At 39.0% G+C, this 18,540-nt stretch overlaps 1 protein-coding gene and 1 long non-coding RNA gene across 6 annotated transcripts in view; both read left to right on the top strand.

Annotated features, from left to right (window-relative positions):
• The window catches only part of RASEF (RAS and EF-hand domain containing), a 57,567-nt gene extending 39,881 nt beyond the window's left edge, over positions 1 to 17,686 (top strand). Inside the window, exons 18-20 of one of the 3 annotated variants that reach the window (XR_010426938.1) lie at positions 14,372 to 16,336; positions 16,647 to 16,707; positions 17,478 to 17,686. Coding sequence is in view for 1 of the 3 variants with exons in the window: in XM_064642762.1 (XP_064498832.1) it covers positions 14,372 to 14,378 (7 nt within the window). In the remaining 2 variants the exon portion in view is untranslated. Of the gene's footprint in view, positions 1 to 14,371; positions 17,201 to 17,477 lie in introns of those variants that run through there. The other 2 variants (XR_010426937.1, XM_064642762.1) reach the window with 2 other exon arrangements.
• LOC135407589 (uncharacterized) lies at positions 8,101 to 14,363 on the top strand. Of its 3 annotated transcripts, none has more exons than XR_010426939.1 (3): positions 8,101 to 8,467; positions 9,177 to 9,517; positions 12,581 to 14,363. It is a non-coding gene; the product is annotated as an uncharacterized LOC135407589 (long non-coding RNA). The 3 variants fall into 3 exon arrangements; XR_010426940.1 differs by having other exon boundaries at positions 8,102 to 8,467; positions 9,177 to 9,468; XR_010426941.1 differs by having other exon boundaries at positions 8,106 to 8,467; positions 9,177 to 9,389.
• Positions 17,687 to 18,540: the final 854 nt, after the last annotated feature.

Raw genomic sequence — 18,540 nt, 5'->3', positions numbered from 1 at the left:
GCAAAAAACTTGTAAACATATTTAAATTTAGAAATTAAAGCACGTATTTATACAATGCACAAATTTTTGCGTTGTTTTGCTTTGAAGGGCTACCTTGCCTTCAGCCTGAGGGTAAAATGGCATACATCAGCTTTATGCTCTGACATGATTGCACTATTGTCCTTTGAATGTTTTTATGGTTTTGTTCAGTACGTAAGAACTGTTAATTTAATTGCACAAAGTTATTGTTTCAGTTAGTGACTGTGCTCCCTTAGTACATGTATTTATTTGAAAAGGAAAGGTTTTTCATATTTGTCCTCATAATCTGTCACTGAATTATTTCTATTCAGTTGATGTGGAAGCATTGTTTTATATTGGGTTTTTTGACCCTTTTTAATTGTAATGTAGTACACATTTCTTAGGCTATCATTTCTGTGAGACACTCATAAAAATATTTTGATCACATAAGTTCTTGTAACCACTTTGTGCCTGTTTAGCATATATTTGTCTTGATAAGACAAGCTGCAGCTTCGTAGTACAGTTATGACCTTATATGCCTTAAGTATTTTTCTGTATAAGTAACTACTTTTGTATTGACTACAAAATCCTCTATTATTTTAGGGAAAAAATTACAGTTATAAATCTCTATGACATGTTAAAATGTACTTCAAGGAAAATATCTATAGGCCACTCCTGCAAGGACTGTCATGTAGATGTGCCTACATGTAGATCCCCGAATGTGCATACATGTAGATCCCCAAATAAAGTAATAGGTTCTGTGCTAGTGCAAGCAATCCATATATAGATCCTTTTAAAGTGGTTTTCTTTTTTTCCTCAATCCACTGCTCTACAGCAATGCTATGCAATGTTTTAGGGAAAAACACTACAGTTAAAGATCCCTAATTCTTAAACCAAAGGGACAAATATATTCATATAGTCAAGGCACTTCATTGTATTTAAAAGAAACATATTTCCAAGATGTTTCTGGCTGTTTTAGATAACAGCCAGATATTTTTATTTAGATATAAAAATAAATCAATATTTCAAGTGCAGTTCAAATGCCCTTTACCACTACCTCTGCTAGACTTGATATGGCGTGTAATGCTATCCCTCTGACCCTGTCTGGGCTACTTATGTGTTAGAGAAGCTTTTTACAGCGCCAGTTATTTTATTACTTTTCTTCCACTATATTACTGTGAGTCCTAATCCTTTCTTATTGATATCCTTAGGACTGGTAATATCTGTATTCACCGTTATTAATTTTTTGAGAGAAGTTGATATGTGAAATGTATATGCGAATGCGTTACTGAGTTTGTACAAAGAGGTCCTTTTTCTACAGTTTGTACTCCTTCAGTTATGGCTCCAGATAGCTGGAGGATAGGAAATTAGTCATTAAGTGTCTGAGTAACAAACAAAACCAATTTGTGAAGATTTCCCACTGACCATGAAGTTAAGTATGCAAAATAAAAGTGTGTTTTCATACTAGTATGAAGAGGAAGAAATTGTGCCCATTGCATGATCATCTTTTAATAAAAGTCTGTATATTATATAAATAAGGCTCTAAACAGTGAAATGTTTCTTTAAATTTTATACTGTTTACAAATAAAACTGGTGTTCATGCAGTTTGCTCCTCCTTAAATCTACTGATCACTGCATTTACTGTAATTTTATATATATAGTTGTTTAAAAACTACATCTTTCCTGTATTACAAATTGCTGTATAATAAAATGCACTTCAATAGCCATTTTTCTTCAGTGTATTTTCTTTTTGTCAATGCTCATGATCGACAATCCAGTATAGCATCTGTGACCTGTCAGCTTACTGTTGTTATGGTTCACCAATTTCTGCAGCCAGCTGCATACAAGAGTGATGCAACCAACCACTGGTATCTAGCTGCCTCCAAATTTTTAGCTTCAATGAACAGTCATCAGCTTACATCTGACCTGGGAGATATCCCTCACAGTGATTTCTGAATAAGTCTTGAAATTATGCTACTGTATCTGTTTCCAGAGATGCTTTAGCCGCTCTGTCTCCAACCACTAGTATGTGATATTGGTAAGGTAAGAAAGTACCCAAAAGTAACCAGCGTATTGCAAATATGCTTTACATAGGGCTTTAGATATCAAATAAAAAGTACTTAGAGGTCCATATGTCAAAGAAAAAAAAATGCCCCATAATGGAAATTAAAAGCTGCTTCAGGTAAAATTGGCCAATTTAAATTTTGCCATAGAATCACAGAATCATAAATGTTGGAATACACCTCCAAGAACGAGTCCATCCATCAATGTAACATTTCCAGGTCTACCACTAAACCATGTCCATAAGTGCCACAACTACATGTGTTTTAAATATCTCTAGAGATGGTGACTTAACCACTTCCCTGGGCAGCCAATGCATGAGAACCCTTCGAGTGAAGAAATTTTTCCTAACATTGTGTAAACCTCCCCGGGAGCAACTTGTGGCCTTATCCTCTCATCTTGTCCTTGTTACTTGGGAAAAGAGACCGACCCCCACCTGGCTACAATCTTTCAGGTAGTTGTAGAGAGTGATAAGGTCTCCTGTGAAGCTCCTTTTCTCCAGGCTAAACAACCCCAGCTCCCTCAGCCAATCCTCGCTGGACTTGTGCTCCAGACCCTCCAGCAGCTTCATTGGCCTTCTCTGGACACGCTCCAGCACCTCAGTGTCTTTCTTACCATGAGGAGCCCAAAACTGAACACAGGATTTGAGGTGTGGCTTCATCAGGGCCGACTACAGGGGGCATAATCACTTCCCTGGTCCTGCTGACCATGCTATGTCAGATACAGGCCAGGATGCCATTGGCCTTCTTGTCCACCTGGGCACAACCTGGCTCATGTTCAGCCAACTGTCAGCCAGCACCCTCAGTTCCTTTTTCAACAGACAGCTTTCCAGCCTCTCTTCCCCAAGCCTGTAGTACTTGTAACACTTCAGCCCTGGAGCTGCAGGCTCACAGGCTTAGCTGGGAGTTTTACTTTTAAAAAGAAAAATATATATATATATGTACACATTTATATATACAGTTCTTTAATTCCTCAAGATGGCATTAAGAGCATAAGCAATAGACTTGTTCCCAAGATGTGTCCTTATTAATTTAGGGGAGAAAATAAGGGAACTTGGCAAAGGTTCAAAAAGGGCAGTACACAAGCTAGACAAAAATGTTCCACCACAATACTAACTCAGCAGATATCAATCCACAACACATAAGTCAAGATCTATTCAATCTACAACACTTAAGTCAATATCCAGTCCCTCCAGCTCCAAGCCACCCAAAGTATCCAGAAAGGAACAAAGAAGCAGAGGGAGTAAGAAGAGAGAAGGAGAAAGAGGGAGAGTCAGATTATATAGCTACCATTGGAACCTTGTGGAAGACCAGCTCTCACACATCCAAGCGGCAGGGCCATGAGATGTGGCAAACATATGCCTTAGTTTTATCTGCTCTGGTCCTTATGGCAAACCTGTTTGGTGGGGCCTGTGACCCATCAGCCAGTTTGGGGTTCTAGGCCAGGGTGAGGGGCAGTGTCCTCACTGTCCCTGCCAATATGAGGCTGCCTTAGGGGCTCCAGGAGGTGTGCTGTCTTATAGTTTTCCCAGGCTGCTTGTGTCTGACAGCTACTCCAGGGCTTCCCCATGTGGGCTCCAGGGGTCTGCCATGAGGGATACAATGCCACCCCACGTCTGTGAGGTTTGACCTGTCCCTTCTCCCTCCACACATACACACACACATACACACACATACACACACATGCACACACGCACACATGAAGTCCCCACAAGGTGGTTCTGACCCAATAATTACTGATCTGATGTCTAACAGTGCTACATGAAGTTGTTGTGACCAAAGGGCAGGACCTGGCACTTCATCTTGTTGAAGCTCATACAATTGGCCTTGGCCCACTGTACTGTCCAGATCCCTCTACAGAGCCTTCCTACCCTCCAGCAGATCAACACTCCTGTCTGACCTGGTATTGTCTGCAAACCGACCTGAAGGGGCAGTCGATCCACTTGTACAGATCATTGATAAAGACAGTAAACAGGACTGGCCCCAATACTGAGCCTTCATGACTGATCACCAACTGCAAGTAACTCCATTCATCACCACTCTTGGAATCCTGGCCATCCATTTTGATACTATAGGAATTTAAAAGCACTTTGTTATCTGGTATCTTCTTAGACATAGATTCTTAATAAGTGCAATACTCAAAATATTGAGTACATTCCATTTCATAAAAAGCAAGGTAGTTGAGAACAACCTGAAAGAGGTATCAGATTAAGTTAGTTCCTAGCTTTAGTGGCAGAACTGTGGTCACATGGAACAGCTGCTGCTTTCGTGAGTGCTGACATCTGCCCTTGCAAAGTTTTCACACCTTGAGCTCCTTGATGAGATGAGTCTAGAGTGACATTGGCTAGTAGTACACTGTGTATCTTTTTTGTTTCTAGGCTGGGAGTGAAACTTTGATCTTCTCCTTGGCAGTTCTCCAAGGAAAATTACATGTGCAGCAACAAAAGTTGATCTTACTGCAACTAAAAATACACACTTGTAGTTTTCTGTTTACACTTTTCTGTTACTTTCTGCAAATAATCACAGATTTACTAAGAACTTGCTATTGTTTTTGTTTTGAAAAATGTCTTTTAGAAAATCTTATATAAAATTAAAAACAAATCAAAGATGGAATCAAGGATAGAATCCCTAAAAGAATGGAGAAAATACTCCTTATGAGTTGCTTATTTTTCCTGCTCCCCAGCACCAACCAAGAATTTCCATGAGGAAAAAATTTTGAGGTGTTTGCACCAGAATGAAAGATCACCGACAAAATTTAAGATACAGGGAAAAAAGACTAAAGCTACTATATTTAACCTGCAATACTGACTGCCTCATGTTTGTTTGTTTTTTTCGTGAAAATAGGTTTCCATTCTAAAACTGTATCCATTCCTGTAGAGATCTATTTGTAGTTCTTAGGAAATTGTTTTTTTTCATGTCACAAACATAGTTTTAGAGAGATAACTGTAATTGAAGTTGATGGTGAAAATCTTCCACCATTTTTCAGTAAATTTATAAGAAAAATTCCCTTTATCAATTAAATCAGTCAAAGTGCCTGAGATTTGCCTTGATTTCACAAAACAAACTCACTTAACCTCTATATACCAAATAGATGCACATTCTAAGATAAAATAATGGAGTAAATTAGCTGTGTGAACAATGTCAAACTACAACTAGGCCTAAGAGAGCAGATGGTGCTGCATTAAACTGTGTGATGCAAGTAAAACCAGAAGTTACCAATTCAGTGAAATGTTTTAGATTAATATAAACCCCAAACTGTGAAAATGTTTTCTTTTTGAAGAAAAGTTATTTATCCAAAAAATGTTATCAAATATTTGAAGACCAAAAACACAGCACAGGCAAAAAAACCTTACTGTTCTGCTTGCAAGTTCTGGAGTTTTCTGGCTTTTATTTTAATGTTGTTTTTTGTTTGTTTGTTTGTTTTTGTTTGTTTTGTTTTTTTAATTTTTATTTTTATCTTTGTCCTGTGTCTCTGTGTGTCTAGCCATCCCATACTTTCACTATCCTTCTTCAATGCCTTAACATACCCCTTCCATTCATCTACTTCCAATTATTCTTTTCTGATTTTCTTTCACCCATATCTATTTCTTTGCAAACTTCCATCCCTTCTGTTTCACAGTGCAAGGGCTCTGTCTTCTGACACTCCCAGACCTGTCTCTGCCCTGCCTCAAGGAAAACCTTCTCAGATAATCATGTGATAGTTTATTTGCCATGTTACTAAAAAAGAGCACAGGTGGTAGACACTTTCTCTGAGATATTTCAGATAGCAAAATATGTTTTTATTGCTGTTTTTATCACTGATTCTTTTCAGATCAAAGTTGTTGTTGGAGTACAAAAGTGCAGTGCAGCAACCTAGAAGACTGCATGTGTGTGTCCCAGAAACTGATTATTAGTTAGACAGCTGTTTAGTATTTAGCACACTCTGTTCTTCCAGGTTCATTACAGAACTAATAAGTTTGCTAATGATGGAAGAACTAGCTTTGCTTTCATCTGGAGCATTATAGTACTGGGTTAACCAAAAAGAGGAATGTGTTCTGCTTGTCAAAGCAGAAGTGCATGAGAATCCAAAAGGGGTTGGCAAACTGGAAGACTAAAATGACATGAACTAACTGGGGTTTTTTTTCAGTATTAGTCTGATTCAAAAGGGAATTTTACTGAAGACAAGTTTGCAAAATACAAAATATGTTTTGGCCGCAGGACTAACTTTGATCTTTAAGTCCTGGCCATGTTCGCTGATCATATTCCCCATAAAAAACTCCCATATTTGTTTCCTTGTGAAACAAATGGGTTTGAGATTTTGCTTCCAGAAACTGCATCAAAGGGTACAATTTTCATCATTTTTTGCAAGATGGGCAAGGTCCCATCAGAATGCAAACCTGTAAGGTAAACAAAAAAACTGGTCACAAAATATTGGAAACTTGGAACTACAGTATTAGGGACTATCAAATAACAGGTCTACCATAAAATACACATTTTGTCAAAAGAAAATAAATCTGAATTTTTAGCAAACCTTATAGTAGTCATTAGACTACTATAGTAGACACTGAAAGGTTGGGCAGTTCTGCATGTGTGCAATTTATGGAATGAAGGCAATGGTGCACATTTATGATTTACATTGCTTTTTCTTGAAGTGTCTGACACTGTTTATTGTGAAAGTCCCCAGTAGTGTAAACACTGTCCCATACATGAAAAGTTTCCTAGATAAATTAGATCAATTTGTTCTTTGAACTAATTGTCATGTAATATAGTTTCCTTGTTTTCAGCTGTAATTTTTCTGAATTGCTTGTCATACACTATTTTAATGCAACACAAAAGTATTGCTGATTGTAGTCTGTGATCATTTATTGCACTACACATTCCACTTGTAGAAATATTTATTTATTTAAATTCAAATGCTTTGTTTACTGAAATGATATTTTAAGGCTAAAGTTAACTAAGATTTCAGTCTCATAAAATTTTGTCATAGTTCGATGATATCCAACTGATCACCTACATCTTGAGAGCAAAGAAACCTTTTGCAGCCAATGCTCTTCCCCAGTTGCTTGTCCTAGGTAGTCACTAGAGGGCAGCAGTGTCCGATATAAAACTATTGCAACCATTTTATCCTTCAGGTTTGGCTCCTGTTGCAAAAACTAACAAATAAACCCCCCACATGACAAATGCATACGGTCAAAACATGGGTTAATATAGCAGAACATTTTCACTATCTTAGTAAATTCAATTCTTTTTTTCAGTAAAACAACCTTTCTAGTGGTTTATTACTTTCTTTGAAAACTACCCCAAGGCTAAGCTTCACATTCAAGAATCTTATACCACCTGCCCACCCTTCCCCTAACCCTCAACATGTTCATTTTTTTCTATAGATTGGTTTGGCTGTTCTGATGTTGGAGATTGTGGTGCAGCAGTGGCTGTGTCTATGGCTGTGGGTGCCAGCTGCTGCCTTGCAAAAATGCCTGGATTAGTTTCATTCTTTGATTGCTTTTCATTTTTGAGTACCCTCAAGTTCATAATAGTAACCTTTAAGGTTACTATTTTTATAAAAAAACCTGCATATGGTAATTTTGTCCAAAGACAAGCATTTCATTATAGTCTTTGAATGGAGGGGAAAAAACCTCTGACTGACAGTGTTTCACAGAATGAGGAATCTGTGCTATGTTTTGTGTCCTAGAGTATATTGGAGATAGTGAAGAGATTACTTCTTCCAAGAGTCTCTTTACATGTGTGTCTTGATAGCCTGACCTTGTTAATTTTGAGTAAGTAAATAATTAAAATATAAGAAGTAGAAGACTTTCACTGTGAGACTGTCCTGATTAGAGTTTTGGTAGTGTAGAGGCATACATTAATTGATAACTATTTTAACTAAAACAACTGTAAATGTTAAGACTGGCTAGTCCAGAGGTATTTATTTATTCATTGCCCCATTTCATCAATGAAGAAATGTTTGTTCTGTATCCTGCTGATCAGCCTAGCGTAATGAACAAATGTTTGCAGTTGGAAACAAATGAGCTCCATGCTAGCCTTACTGTGTGCAATGGAAAACACTTGCAAACAAAGAAGAAATAACTCATTAAGTGGTGAACCTCTGACCCTGGATCAAAGTCACTGACCTGATGCTACAGTAGCCTTTGCCTTTACTGTGGAGGCTGTGAGCCGAGTGAGAACTGGCCCACAACTGCCTCCACAGCTCCTGTCACTGAGGCTTTATATGGCTGCCTGCAGCTGTGGAGAGCTTGATGCTCCTGTGAGATCATGTGATGCTTGAATTAAAAATTTCCAGGTACTGTACAAACAAAAGAGAAAAGGATCTGCCCAAATCTCCTGCTGTTGGCTGCCGGTGAGGTCCCAACCCTGCAAGGTGCCAGCCATGCTGGTAGGGGATTGATAAGAAGACTGGGGCGTCCTGGGAACTGGTGAGTGAGGGTGAAGCGGGACCCTGGCTCTGGGAGTTGACCCAGAGTTCATCCCCATAGCAGAGGGCCTGCTGAGTGCGGGTGGGAGGGTGGAGCCGCAGGGCTGTGCCATCACTAGAGGTGGTGGTGTAAAACATTGTCCACTGGCATGAGTGGTGTGGTGAGGTGGTGGGTGCTCATGTCTGCTGTTGGGGATATGCCCGCAGCTGGATTCTTTTGAGCCAACCTCTTCCCATATCGTGTATAGAGGCCCTGTGTGGGAGGAGAGAGAGAAAATGACCCTGCTGCAGGCTATCAAGGCTGCTGTGAGGGTGGAGAGGAAATTAATGTATATGAAAGGGAATAGGCTCAGAGGATTGGGGAGAGATGTGAACAGGGAGCTAAAAGAGGGTGAGTGGAGGACTTGAGAGAGTGCTGTTTATATAGGCAACCTGTAACAGCACCTATTTTTGAGAGGATGTCAGGGCTGCAGACTCTAAACATGCTCTTCTGCATTGCTAGGTGAATTGCATAAAGATTCATATTCTGTGCTCAGCCGGCCTCTCTGTGGTGTTTGACCTTGCCCCACTCTGAGTGTTGGTGCTGCCTTGAGCTCCCACTCACCATGCCACAAGCAGGGCACAGCCCCTGGTGGGACCCGGCTGTACAGTTTTAAAGTTTTGTGTAAACTCACATTGGTTTACATAATCTTTTCTCTTCTTTTTAACAGAGGATTTCAAGGTCAATTGGTCATGTCTGCTGTCTGGAACAGCCCCAGCATTGCCATTATCTATCCCCCAATGAACCTGTTGGTGGCTGCAGCTACTGGAGGTTGGGAGCTTGGGCATCCAAGCTTAAGTACCCAATAGACCTCTCCAGACATCCTGGTGAACAAATGTCAAAATGCCATGCATATGTGGGCATAAGTTTGACTGTTTAAAAGGTAGAGTCTAATCCCAAATGGTAACTAGATATGAGTTGCATTAGAGACCCCTTGGAGCCCAGGAGGAGTTTGTAAGATGGTGGGTGTTGAAGCTATTATGAGATGATGGTGTTTCCAGAGACATAATGGTTTGTGAATTGTTATTTCTCCTTTGTCTCAACATGTGAAAAAGAATAACAAAATATAAGAAAATAGGATTTTTTTTTTTTCAAAGTCTCATAGATAGCTTTAATTTCTTCCTTGTTTTCTCCAGTTTTTTGAGAGGAGTTGCATGGGAAACAATAACATTATTTTGAAGCAAATTCACGTGTATCTGTTCTGGAGATAGGTTTGTATTCATGTGTGTGTCCGTATGTATTAATATATATACACACGCACACACTTTTTTCCAAAGTGAGTTGCTTATGAGGTTTCAAAAGCCATGTTTCTATGATTGTTTTTGTGTTGCTTCAGTAACTCTGGAGCATTTGTCCATGTAATAGCATGGTCTTCTGCTTCACTGGTTATATAGAACTCATGCTTCAATAACTTTGTTTGATAGGATTCAGATGAAATGCTGCTTACTATATTTTGTGTTTAAAAGCTTACTTGTAGAAAATAAGAAAAGCAGACATTTAAAAAGACATTTAATCAGGTTGATTTAATAGACTAATTAGGTTTCAATATGTATTAAAATAGAAGGCTGAACCACTTGTTTTTAATTGATGTAAATGTTACTCTTTATTGTGGTACAATTGAAATGTGAATTATTGGCAAATACAGTTTTTGGTAAGTGAAGAGATCTTAATTCCTTGTATAAATAAAAAAATCCTAATTGGCAGTGTATTTTAGAAGTCGGAGATACAGAAGGTTAGTCTTCACATCTCAGCTAACTCAGTAGTCATAGACATTTCCAGTCACTTTCTTGCAGTTTCTTGTAGTTCAGCAGTTACAATGTGTCCCAGAGACAGATAAGGGTTCTTCTGGAACAAGTAAGAAAGTAATTTTTTGAAGCTGTGACTCTTACCAGTTGTGCCTTCTCATATGTCACTGATGTTTCAGCTCAAACTAGGTTGTTAGTAATTCTTCAAATATGGCAAACCAGAAGGTTTGTCTTTCAAATGAGTTCCATACATGTGAAGTCTAATAGCTTAAACCCCAAACCTGGAATTCAATCCAGACTTGAAACAACTGATTGCACCTAGGGAAAGAGGGATGTGACGAGTGTTTAGGCAACTGTTTTTGACTGCTGGACTCAGTCTATTAGATAAGCCTGTCTACAGGCTTGTTATATTCACTTGGTTTACTCCCTCAAAACTTAGCAAATAAGAGACTAACAATGTCTAAGAGGGTTTCTTCCTAGCACGCAAATGACAATCAATTATGGAGGCTATCAGGAGAAACATGACAAATCATGGTTATCACACTGTCTCCAGAGTACTCTCCAGAGTCCAGTCTATAAGATGTAGCTGTCTGCCAAAACAGTCTAGAAATATACACTGACAATTTGATTCATCCTTTTTTAAATAGCAGGAAATGTACTACTTGATGAATAAGGAATTGCTTGGATAGCCACATTCAAAGAGTTGCAGTTAGTAGCTTGATATCCAAGTGGAGACCAGTGAAAAGTGGCATTCTGTGGGGATCAGTATAGGGACTGGCACTGTTTAACACCTTTGTCAGCAGCAGGGGTCATGGGCTTCAGAGATGGGCCTGTGTGAACCACATGAAGTTCAACAAGGCCGAGTGTAATGTCCTACACAGGGGTCATGGAAATACTAAGCCCAAATATAGGCTGGGTAGAGAATGCATTGAGAGCAGCCCTGAGGAGAAAGACTTGGGGGTCCTGGTGGATGAGAGGCTGAACATGAGCCAGCAATATGCACTTGCAGCCCAGAAAGTCAGTTGTATCCTGGGCTGCATCAAAAGCAGCATGGCCAGCAAGTCAAGGGAGGTGATTTCTGCCCCTCTACTCCTGTACTCCCACCAGGAGTGCTATGTCCAGCTATGGGGCCCCCAACATAAAAATGACATAAACCTGTTGGAGCAAGTCCAGAGGAGAGTCTCAAAGATGATCAGAGGACTAGAGTACCTCTTCTGTGATGACAGTCTGAAAAAATTGTGGCTGTTTGGTCAGGAGAACAGAAGGGTTCAGGGATATTGTATAGCAGCCTTTCATAAGCTAAAGGGAGGCTGAAAGAGAGCTGGAGAGGGACTTTTTATGAGGGTGTATAGTGATAGGACAAGTAGGAATGGCTTTAAACAGAAAGTGTGTCCACTTAGGTTAGAAAGAAGGAGGGATTTTTTTTACAATGAGGTGCTGAGACACTAGAACAGGTTGTCAGATGAAATCGTGGGTGCCCTGGAAGTGTTCAAGGCCAGGTTGGATGGGGTTTTCAGCCACCTGGTCTAGTGGAAGGTGTCCCTGCGCATGGTTGGGTGGTTGGAACTAGATGAACTTTAAGGTCCTTCCAACCAAAACCATTCTATGATTCTGTGAAATGTTGTTATAAGATGTTTGGTATTCCTTTTTTAGTGGTAATATTGGAACCACAGTTTCAAGGACTCTTCCATTCATGAAAGAACTTGCCAGAACTTCAGGAACTTCTCCACAAGAAGTGCATTTATACTATAGATATGATTTTTTTGCTTATGTACTGTGAGAAGATAAACTTTAGCTTTACAGTTTCAGTATAAAACTACACTGGTAAGTGAAGGATAGAGCATGACCACTGTCTGTATTGTAAAACTCTAGTTTATTTTGAGAAAACCCTAGACTGTGTACTTCTGTCCAAGCTGTTTTTCCCGCTGTCTAGGTAAGTCAGGTATTGGTGAGGTTTAGTCCACATCAGCCAAGCTCACCAGACAGCTGCTTAAGCTATGAGTTTCTTAATTAAAGTGTGCTTACTTTCAGTGAGAGACAGCTGAATCCCTAGCAGTGAGGAGGGAGAAGCATGTAGAACTGGTCTCTACTATCTACTGGAAACATATAAAATGGAAGAACAAAAGATCTAAAATAAATTGCCTAAAATAAATAATTCTGAATAGTAAGCCCTCTTCAATGGTGAACACCATCTGTCTAGAAGAAAAAGTAGTTTTTAAACCTTTTCAGAGTGCGAGTATATGTTGTGAGCCATTTAGACTGCCAGAGTAGTGCTCTGGGTGTTGCAGTTTGATTGATTTGGCTTATCATTTCTCTTCCATTGTTTCAGGGGATCAAGGGGAGCCAACAGAGACAAAGACCCTCATTGTTCACATCTCAGCCTTGGATTCATCTTACCCATCTTATTGGTTATGTTGTTAACATAAGTAACTAGAGATATGATGTTACTTGAGTCACTAGTGTGTGTTAGCAGGAAACCAGGGGCATGCTGATACTTGAAGTTCTTGTAGTTGACCCCTGACTCTGGGATAAGAGTAAAACATTCCTCAAAAACTCTCATATAAGTTAGAATGACCAAGTGTAGACTGGATGGCATAGCTCTGTGTGGTAGAAGACTTAGTTCTCTTTTGGTTTTACGAGAAGATGTTGCAAGATGGATAGTATCATCTCTGGTAAATAAAAGTGTATTTTTTCATAAGACTCCCATGTCAATAAGTACAGAATGCCAAATTGCTTGTTGAAGGCATTTGGGAATGTGAAGGAAAGCTAGACCTTTCAAAGAATTAAGACACAAATCTTACTTTAAGCTTGGATGAAAGAATATTTCTCTCTTTTCCACCTGTTTTTTTTTTTCCCCAAATCTGTGTACTCTTATCAAGATAGAAAATGTAACTTTTTGATTGTTTTCTCATCTTCTGCAGAATGTATGTCGTGAAGTGACTAGTAATGTTAAACAAACTACCTGATATAAATAGGTAGTTTCACAATTTTTTTCCCAACTGAGTTATTACAGGGAAATGGTTGAGTAGTTTCTGATTGTACATTTAAATAATGTACAGAGAGCAGCTTGAAAAATTCACTCTTAACTAGTAAAATTTGCTGACATTGTAAGCAAGGGATAGACTTATAATAAGATAATACATTTTTTTTCTTGCAACATAACAAAAATAGAACTGAAATGGAAGTTATTGTAGAGGGAGAGAAGTAGAATATGTATCAGAATCACTGCTTCTATAAATGGTGAAAAATATGCAAAATCATACTTAGGTGTGATCTGTTATTGCATCAATATCCGACATGGAATATAAAAAATGGCTTTTATAAAACTTTTCTTATAAAAGTTTTCTGTGACTTTTTTTTTCTTCCATTCAAATTGCTGTGGATACAGATCTTATAACGGGGTGGGGAGGTTTGATTTTGAGGGGTACCTAAAGTCGTGTAGGTACTGATATGAGTGACCCTGAGATTAGCTCAGTTAGGTGGAGCATGGTGCTAAAAACACCAAGTGTGAGGCTGCACAAACATCTGGCGTTGCCCCATCCCAGGACAGAATCCAGCATTTCCCCTTTTTGAACTTCATATGGTTGGTAATTGCCCAGTCTTCTAATTTGTTGAGGTCTGTCTGTAGGGCCTCCCTGCCTTCGAAGGAGTCAACAGCTCCTCCCGGTTTTCTGTCATCTGCAAACTTGCTTAGTGCCCCTTCCAGTTTGACATATATTCAAAAGAGATTAGAAAGTTTTCAATTGGTGAATTTTCTAAATTTTGTGTAAACATCTAGTAAGAACATTAAGGCGTCTAACCAAATGCTTAATGCCGTAATGTCAAGAACTCCCTAAACTGCAGACTACTGAAAGTTAAGAAAATTCAGGAAAGAAGTATGATCTTTAATACATCAGTCTTTTCATCTCTACTGTACTGTGTCTATTTGAGATAGAAGGGGTTTTTTTGGTTGATTGGTTGGTTTTGGTTTTTTTTTCAGTAGCAGGCTATATGGTGTTTTGAATTTGTGATTGAAACACTGTTGGCAACACACTAATGTTTTGGCTATTGCTGTGTATTTCTTGCCCATTATCAAGGTTTTCTCTTTTTCTCACTCTCTTCCCTCAACTTCTCCTGTCAGGGACTAGGTTGGGTGTGGACAAGAAGCTGGCAGGACAACTGATCCCAACAGACCGAAGGGATATTTTATGCCATAGAACACCATGGTCAGCAATAAAAGCTGAAGAAAAGAGGGACTAGGTACATTTGTAGTCATGGTTTGTGTCTTCCCAAGTAACCACTGTGCATGCTAAGGCTCTGCTTTACAGGAAGTGGCTAAACGTCTTCTAGTCCATGGGAAACAGTGAAACTGTTTTGCTTCTACTTGCAGGGGTGTTTTTCCACCTATTAAATTCTCTGTTTTGATCCACGAATATTATTCTCTCCCTTCTGTTTTCTGCTCTCCCAAGGGATAGGGGAGTGACTGGCTGGCTGCGTAGGTATTTGCCTACACAATCCATTGTGCGGACAACCCACCACAAGATTTTTTATTGCATAACACAGGCCTTAAGAGGTTCAAGATAACATCAGATTTGTTTGTAGTCTGAATTTATAGCTGTTATAACTGTTATTTTACAGGCTCTCATGCTTGCCATGAGGCTCACTTATTAGAGTCTTTGGCTTGTTGATGACTGGTTTTGCTGTTTCAGGTACTACTTATCATCTTAGTTTGTCATGGCTGGCAACATTTTGATTCACAATATGTGCCCAAGTACCTGGACTGGCATATGACCCTAGCACTGCTGCCATTCCTGTACTGCTGTACATGCACGAAGTCAGCTATGAACTGGAGCAGAAACACTCCTGAAGGGACTATGGCCCATGAGTAAGCCCATATTGGAGCAGGTACACCCTCAAAGGAACTGCAGCCCATGGAGGGTTCATGCTGGCACAAATGCAATGTGTGGATGGTGTTGCAATAGTAACTCTATTACCTGGACCAAAGGGAAAAGGGGTGGAAATTGTAATGGATATACATTTAACCTGTTATAGCCCATGGTTTGAGTTGGATGTTGTAGGAAGTGCTGTAGCAGGAACAACCCAAGCAAACGGAGGACCAACCTCACAAGAAGCTGAACAAGTGAGCTGGTGACTCACCTTGAGCTCTCTTTGCTTCTCAACAACACAACAAGCCATATATTTTATTCTGATCTTTTATAACAGAAGGAACCCAAGTTATGGACTGAACTAACTCAATAGACTTTTATAATCTTACCACCTTTCTCCTATTTTGTCTCCATCCTGCAGGAGAGGTGAGTAAGCAAGCAGCTGTCTGCAGGTTTGTCTATTGACTGGGATTAAACCACCACACCTACTTATCTGTTACAAGATACATTAAAAAAAAATTCTCCCTGGATATGGATGTCAGCTCTGCCTTTTCAAACCTTGGAGGTTTCCCTTCTAGGAACCTAGATAGAAATTAACTGTTGGATGCTATTTGAGACAGAAACTTAGCTAAGAAAGACCTTTCACATGATCCAGTAAAGTTTTTTTCTTTTACTGATAGGGAAATGCTTCTTCTCAGTCTCCCTTATGTTTTAATTCAGTTGTGTTACTTGGTTTTGGTATCTTCTTAGCAGAAAGACATGTTGACTTAAAACTTTAATTAATACTTAAGATTTATAGGGTGTGAGGACTCACTCAAACTTATAAATGGATAATGAATGGATTATTGCCACGGTCTGAGGGGGGATGGGGCCATGACACAGCATGGACGAGTCTGGAGACAAGGTAGAGGTGCAAATGGAATACTTTATTGAGATGTCCAGAGGTTTTATGGGTTCAGGCAAGGAAAGGGCTAGAACATGGGGTGGAGCATGAGACAGACAAACAGGGGAACAAACCAGGGTAGGGACACAGGCAAAGGGGGAAGAATGTGGGAGGAACCAGGGGAGGGAAGGGTGAATGGTAACTGTCTCCTCTGCAGCTTCTGCAGCCTATCAGAGAGGGGAGAGGGGAAGCAGGGAGCAGGCAAACTTGTGGCAAGTCCGGGCATGGCCAGGCTGTGCACTGCGTAGTGTGGATACAATGAAACCACATAATAATGGTAAAGTCCATATAATAAAGTCCTGTCAATTGCTATATGTCTTTCTCCACGCCTGAAACCGCTCCCATCCTGAATCTTGTTCCTTCACAGATTATTTATGTGAAGACTACAGTTTTGGATTGAGATGCATTAACTTGAATTAGTCAAAGGGTAAAAATACCATCAAAGAGAAATTGCTTATGTTTGTAAACGAGCTTTATTATGGTTGTGGAATGAGAATTTGAAAAGAATTGTTGAGAACAATCCAGACAGAGTTGTACCATTTTATGGAACATATGTTTGAAACTAGACCTCCTTTTCTATCCTGTAGATTAAAAAGGACCACACTGAACAACATGACTAACACCTTTAAAATCAAGTTAGCTATGCTGGTAAGGACCATATGTAGAGGTATGGTAAATCAATGAATCTTAAATCAGCTTATCTTTCTTTTCCACTTGTTTTGGTTCCGAACAGATAATTCTTCAATTTACTGTACATATGGTAAGGACCTTAGCCAGTATTAGAGTGTGCTCATAACTGACACATACAGAATGTCTTTCAGACCAGAGAAGGCTATGATGCGGATGATAGCAAATTTTTTTTTGCTGGGAAGAATATGGCAATGTCATTTTATCCCAGTGTCTGATTCTGCTGACTCTCCTTATTTTAGTCCCCAAAAAGGGGTATACAAGCTGAACAATTATATAACTACCGGCTTGCCATCAAATTTTGTTACATTTTTATGCCCTTTTTTTCTCTGTTTACATCAAGAAGAAAAGGTTATTTTGTGACAAGAACTGCCTGGCATTCAAGTTCTTTGACAGAAAAATCTCAGGCTGATGTGTGCAATTCTTTTCTACTTAGGTATGAGAGTTGTGGATCTGAGTTGTTTTTTTCAGGTTTTTAAATTTATTTATAGCATAAATATTATATAAAAAATAGAAATACATAATACAGAATAGAATAAAATATATATGTATTATATATTTTATATATATATATAAAATATTCTTTTTTAAAATGAGGTTCCTATCTGATAGAGCTTTTAGTAGTTGTGTTCTACTACATCAGGTAAAAGAATAACCTTTACATACTCTTGCCAAGATAACCCTTCTTTGTGTCTTTTTTTTTTTTTTTTTCTCAAATCTATTGGTTGAAGATAGAAGGATTTAGCCTTTTGGATCAAGTATAAGCATGTCCTTTGACCTGGATTTAGAAACAACTGATAACTAAGGCACAGAGTACCATACCTTAAGCTCACTCAAACAATGGTGTCACCATTCAGCAGTTCAGGATTGTGTTAAAAGGCAAAACCTAATAAATAAATGAACAGAAGAGGAAAGGACATGTAAAACCTGCTGGGCATGAGGTAATACGGCAGGGTTGCTATCAGTGACAGCAGGACACATGCTGGGTGAGTCACTAGAGCAGAAATTCCATGTTGGTGGATTATCTCCTTCAAATATGAATGAAGGAAGGAATGAAGTAGTGTTTGAAAATAGTAAGGTTTTGTGTTGAAAAGCTTGTTGATTTACTTTCAACTATGAATTATATCCTTGTTGTGGTAAATAATGCTAGATTGTAGCCTCCATCGCACAGACACACATTTAGTTGAGATCAGCTCATTGCAGCTTTCTCATTACTCTAATTGGTTACTCCAAAAGAGTAACCTTTTGGAGAATGTGTAATGTGGTGATAGCTGATGACAACTACAGGAGAACGACAGAATAAATAACAAGTCAGATCTTAACGGATCAACAAATGATCTGTGAACATAACTTGGGACACATGGATAATTTGCAACACTATCCTCCTTGTCATATTCTAAGTTGTATGTACAAATAATTACATGGTCAAAACCTTCACTGCTGTCCCTCTGTAGTCTCTACGTCTTTTCATATTTAACATGACAATAGAGCATTTCTTATATATGATCCATTGATATATTTGGCTTGCACTGATACACTTGAAGGCTCCTTTTTATAGAATTTTTGTGTGCACAAAATCTGTTGATCTCTCACTGCCTTCTTTTTCGTGATGGCTTTACTGTGGCTTTCTTATGTTTGAACATAAGAGCTGTTGCAGAGCTTTTGCGTTTGACTTCATGTCCCTAATAGTAAACTGACAAGCCCTTCAACTCAAAGAAATTCTGAAGGTATTACATCCTTCCACAACATGCTGGGGAATCTTTCAGTATAACAGGCTACTTGAAAAAAAAAAAA

Source organism: Pseudopipra pipra, chromosome Z (assembly GCF_036250125.1).
Source record: "Pseudopipra pipra isolate bDixPip1 chromosome Z, bDixPip1.hap1, whole genome shotgun sequence".
In the NCBI taxonomy this organism is placed as follows: Eukaryota; Metazoa; Chordata; class Aves; order Passeriformes; family Pipridae; genus Pseudopipra; species Pseudopipra pipra.
Note: the sequence above shows the minus strand (reverse complement) of the source record. Positions and strands in the feature narration are given on the sequence as shown.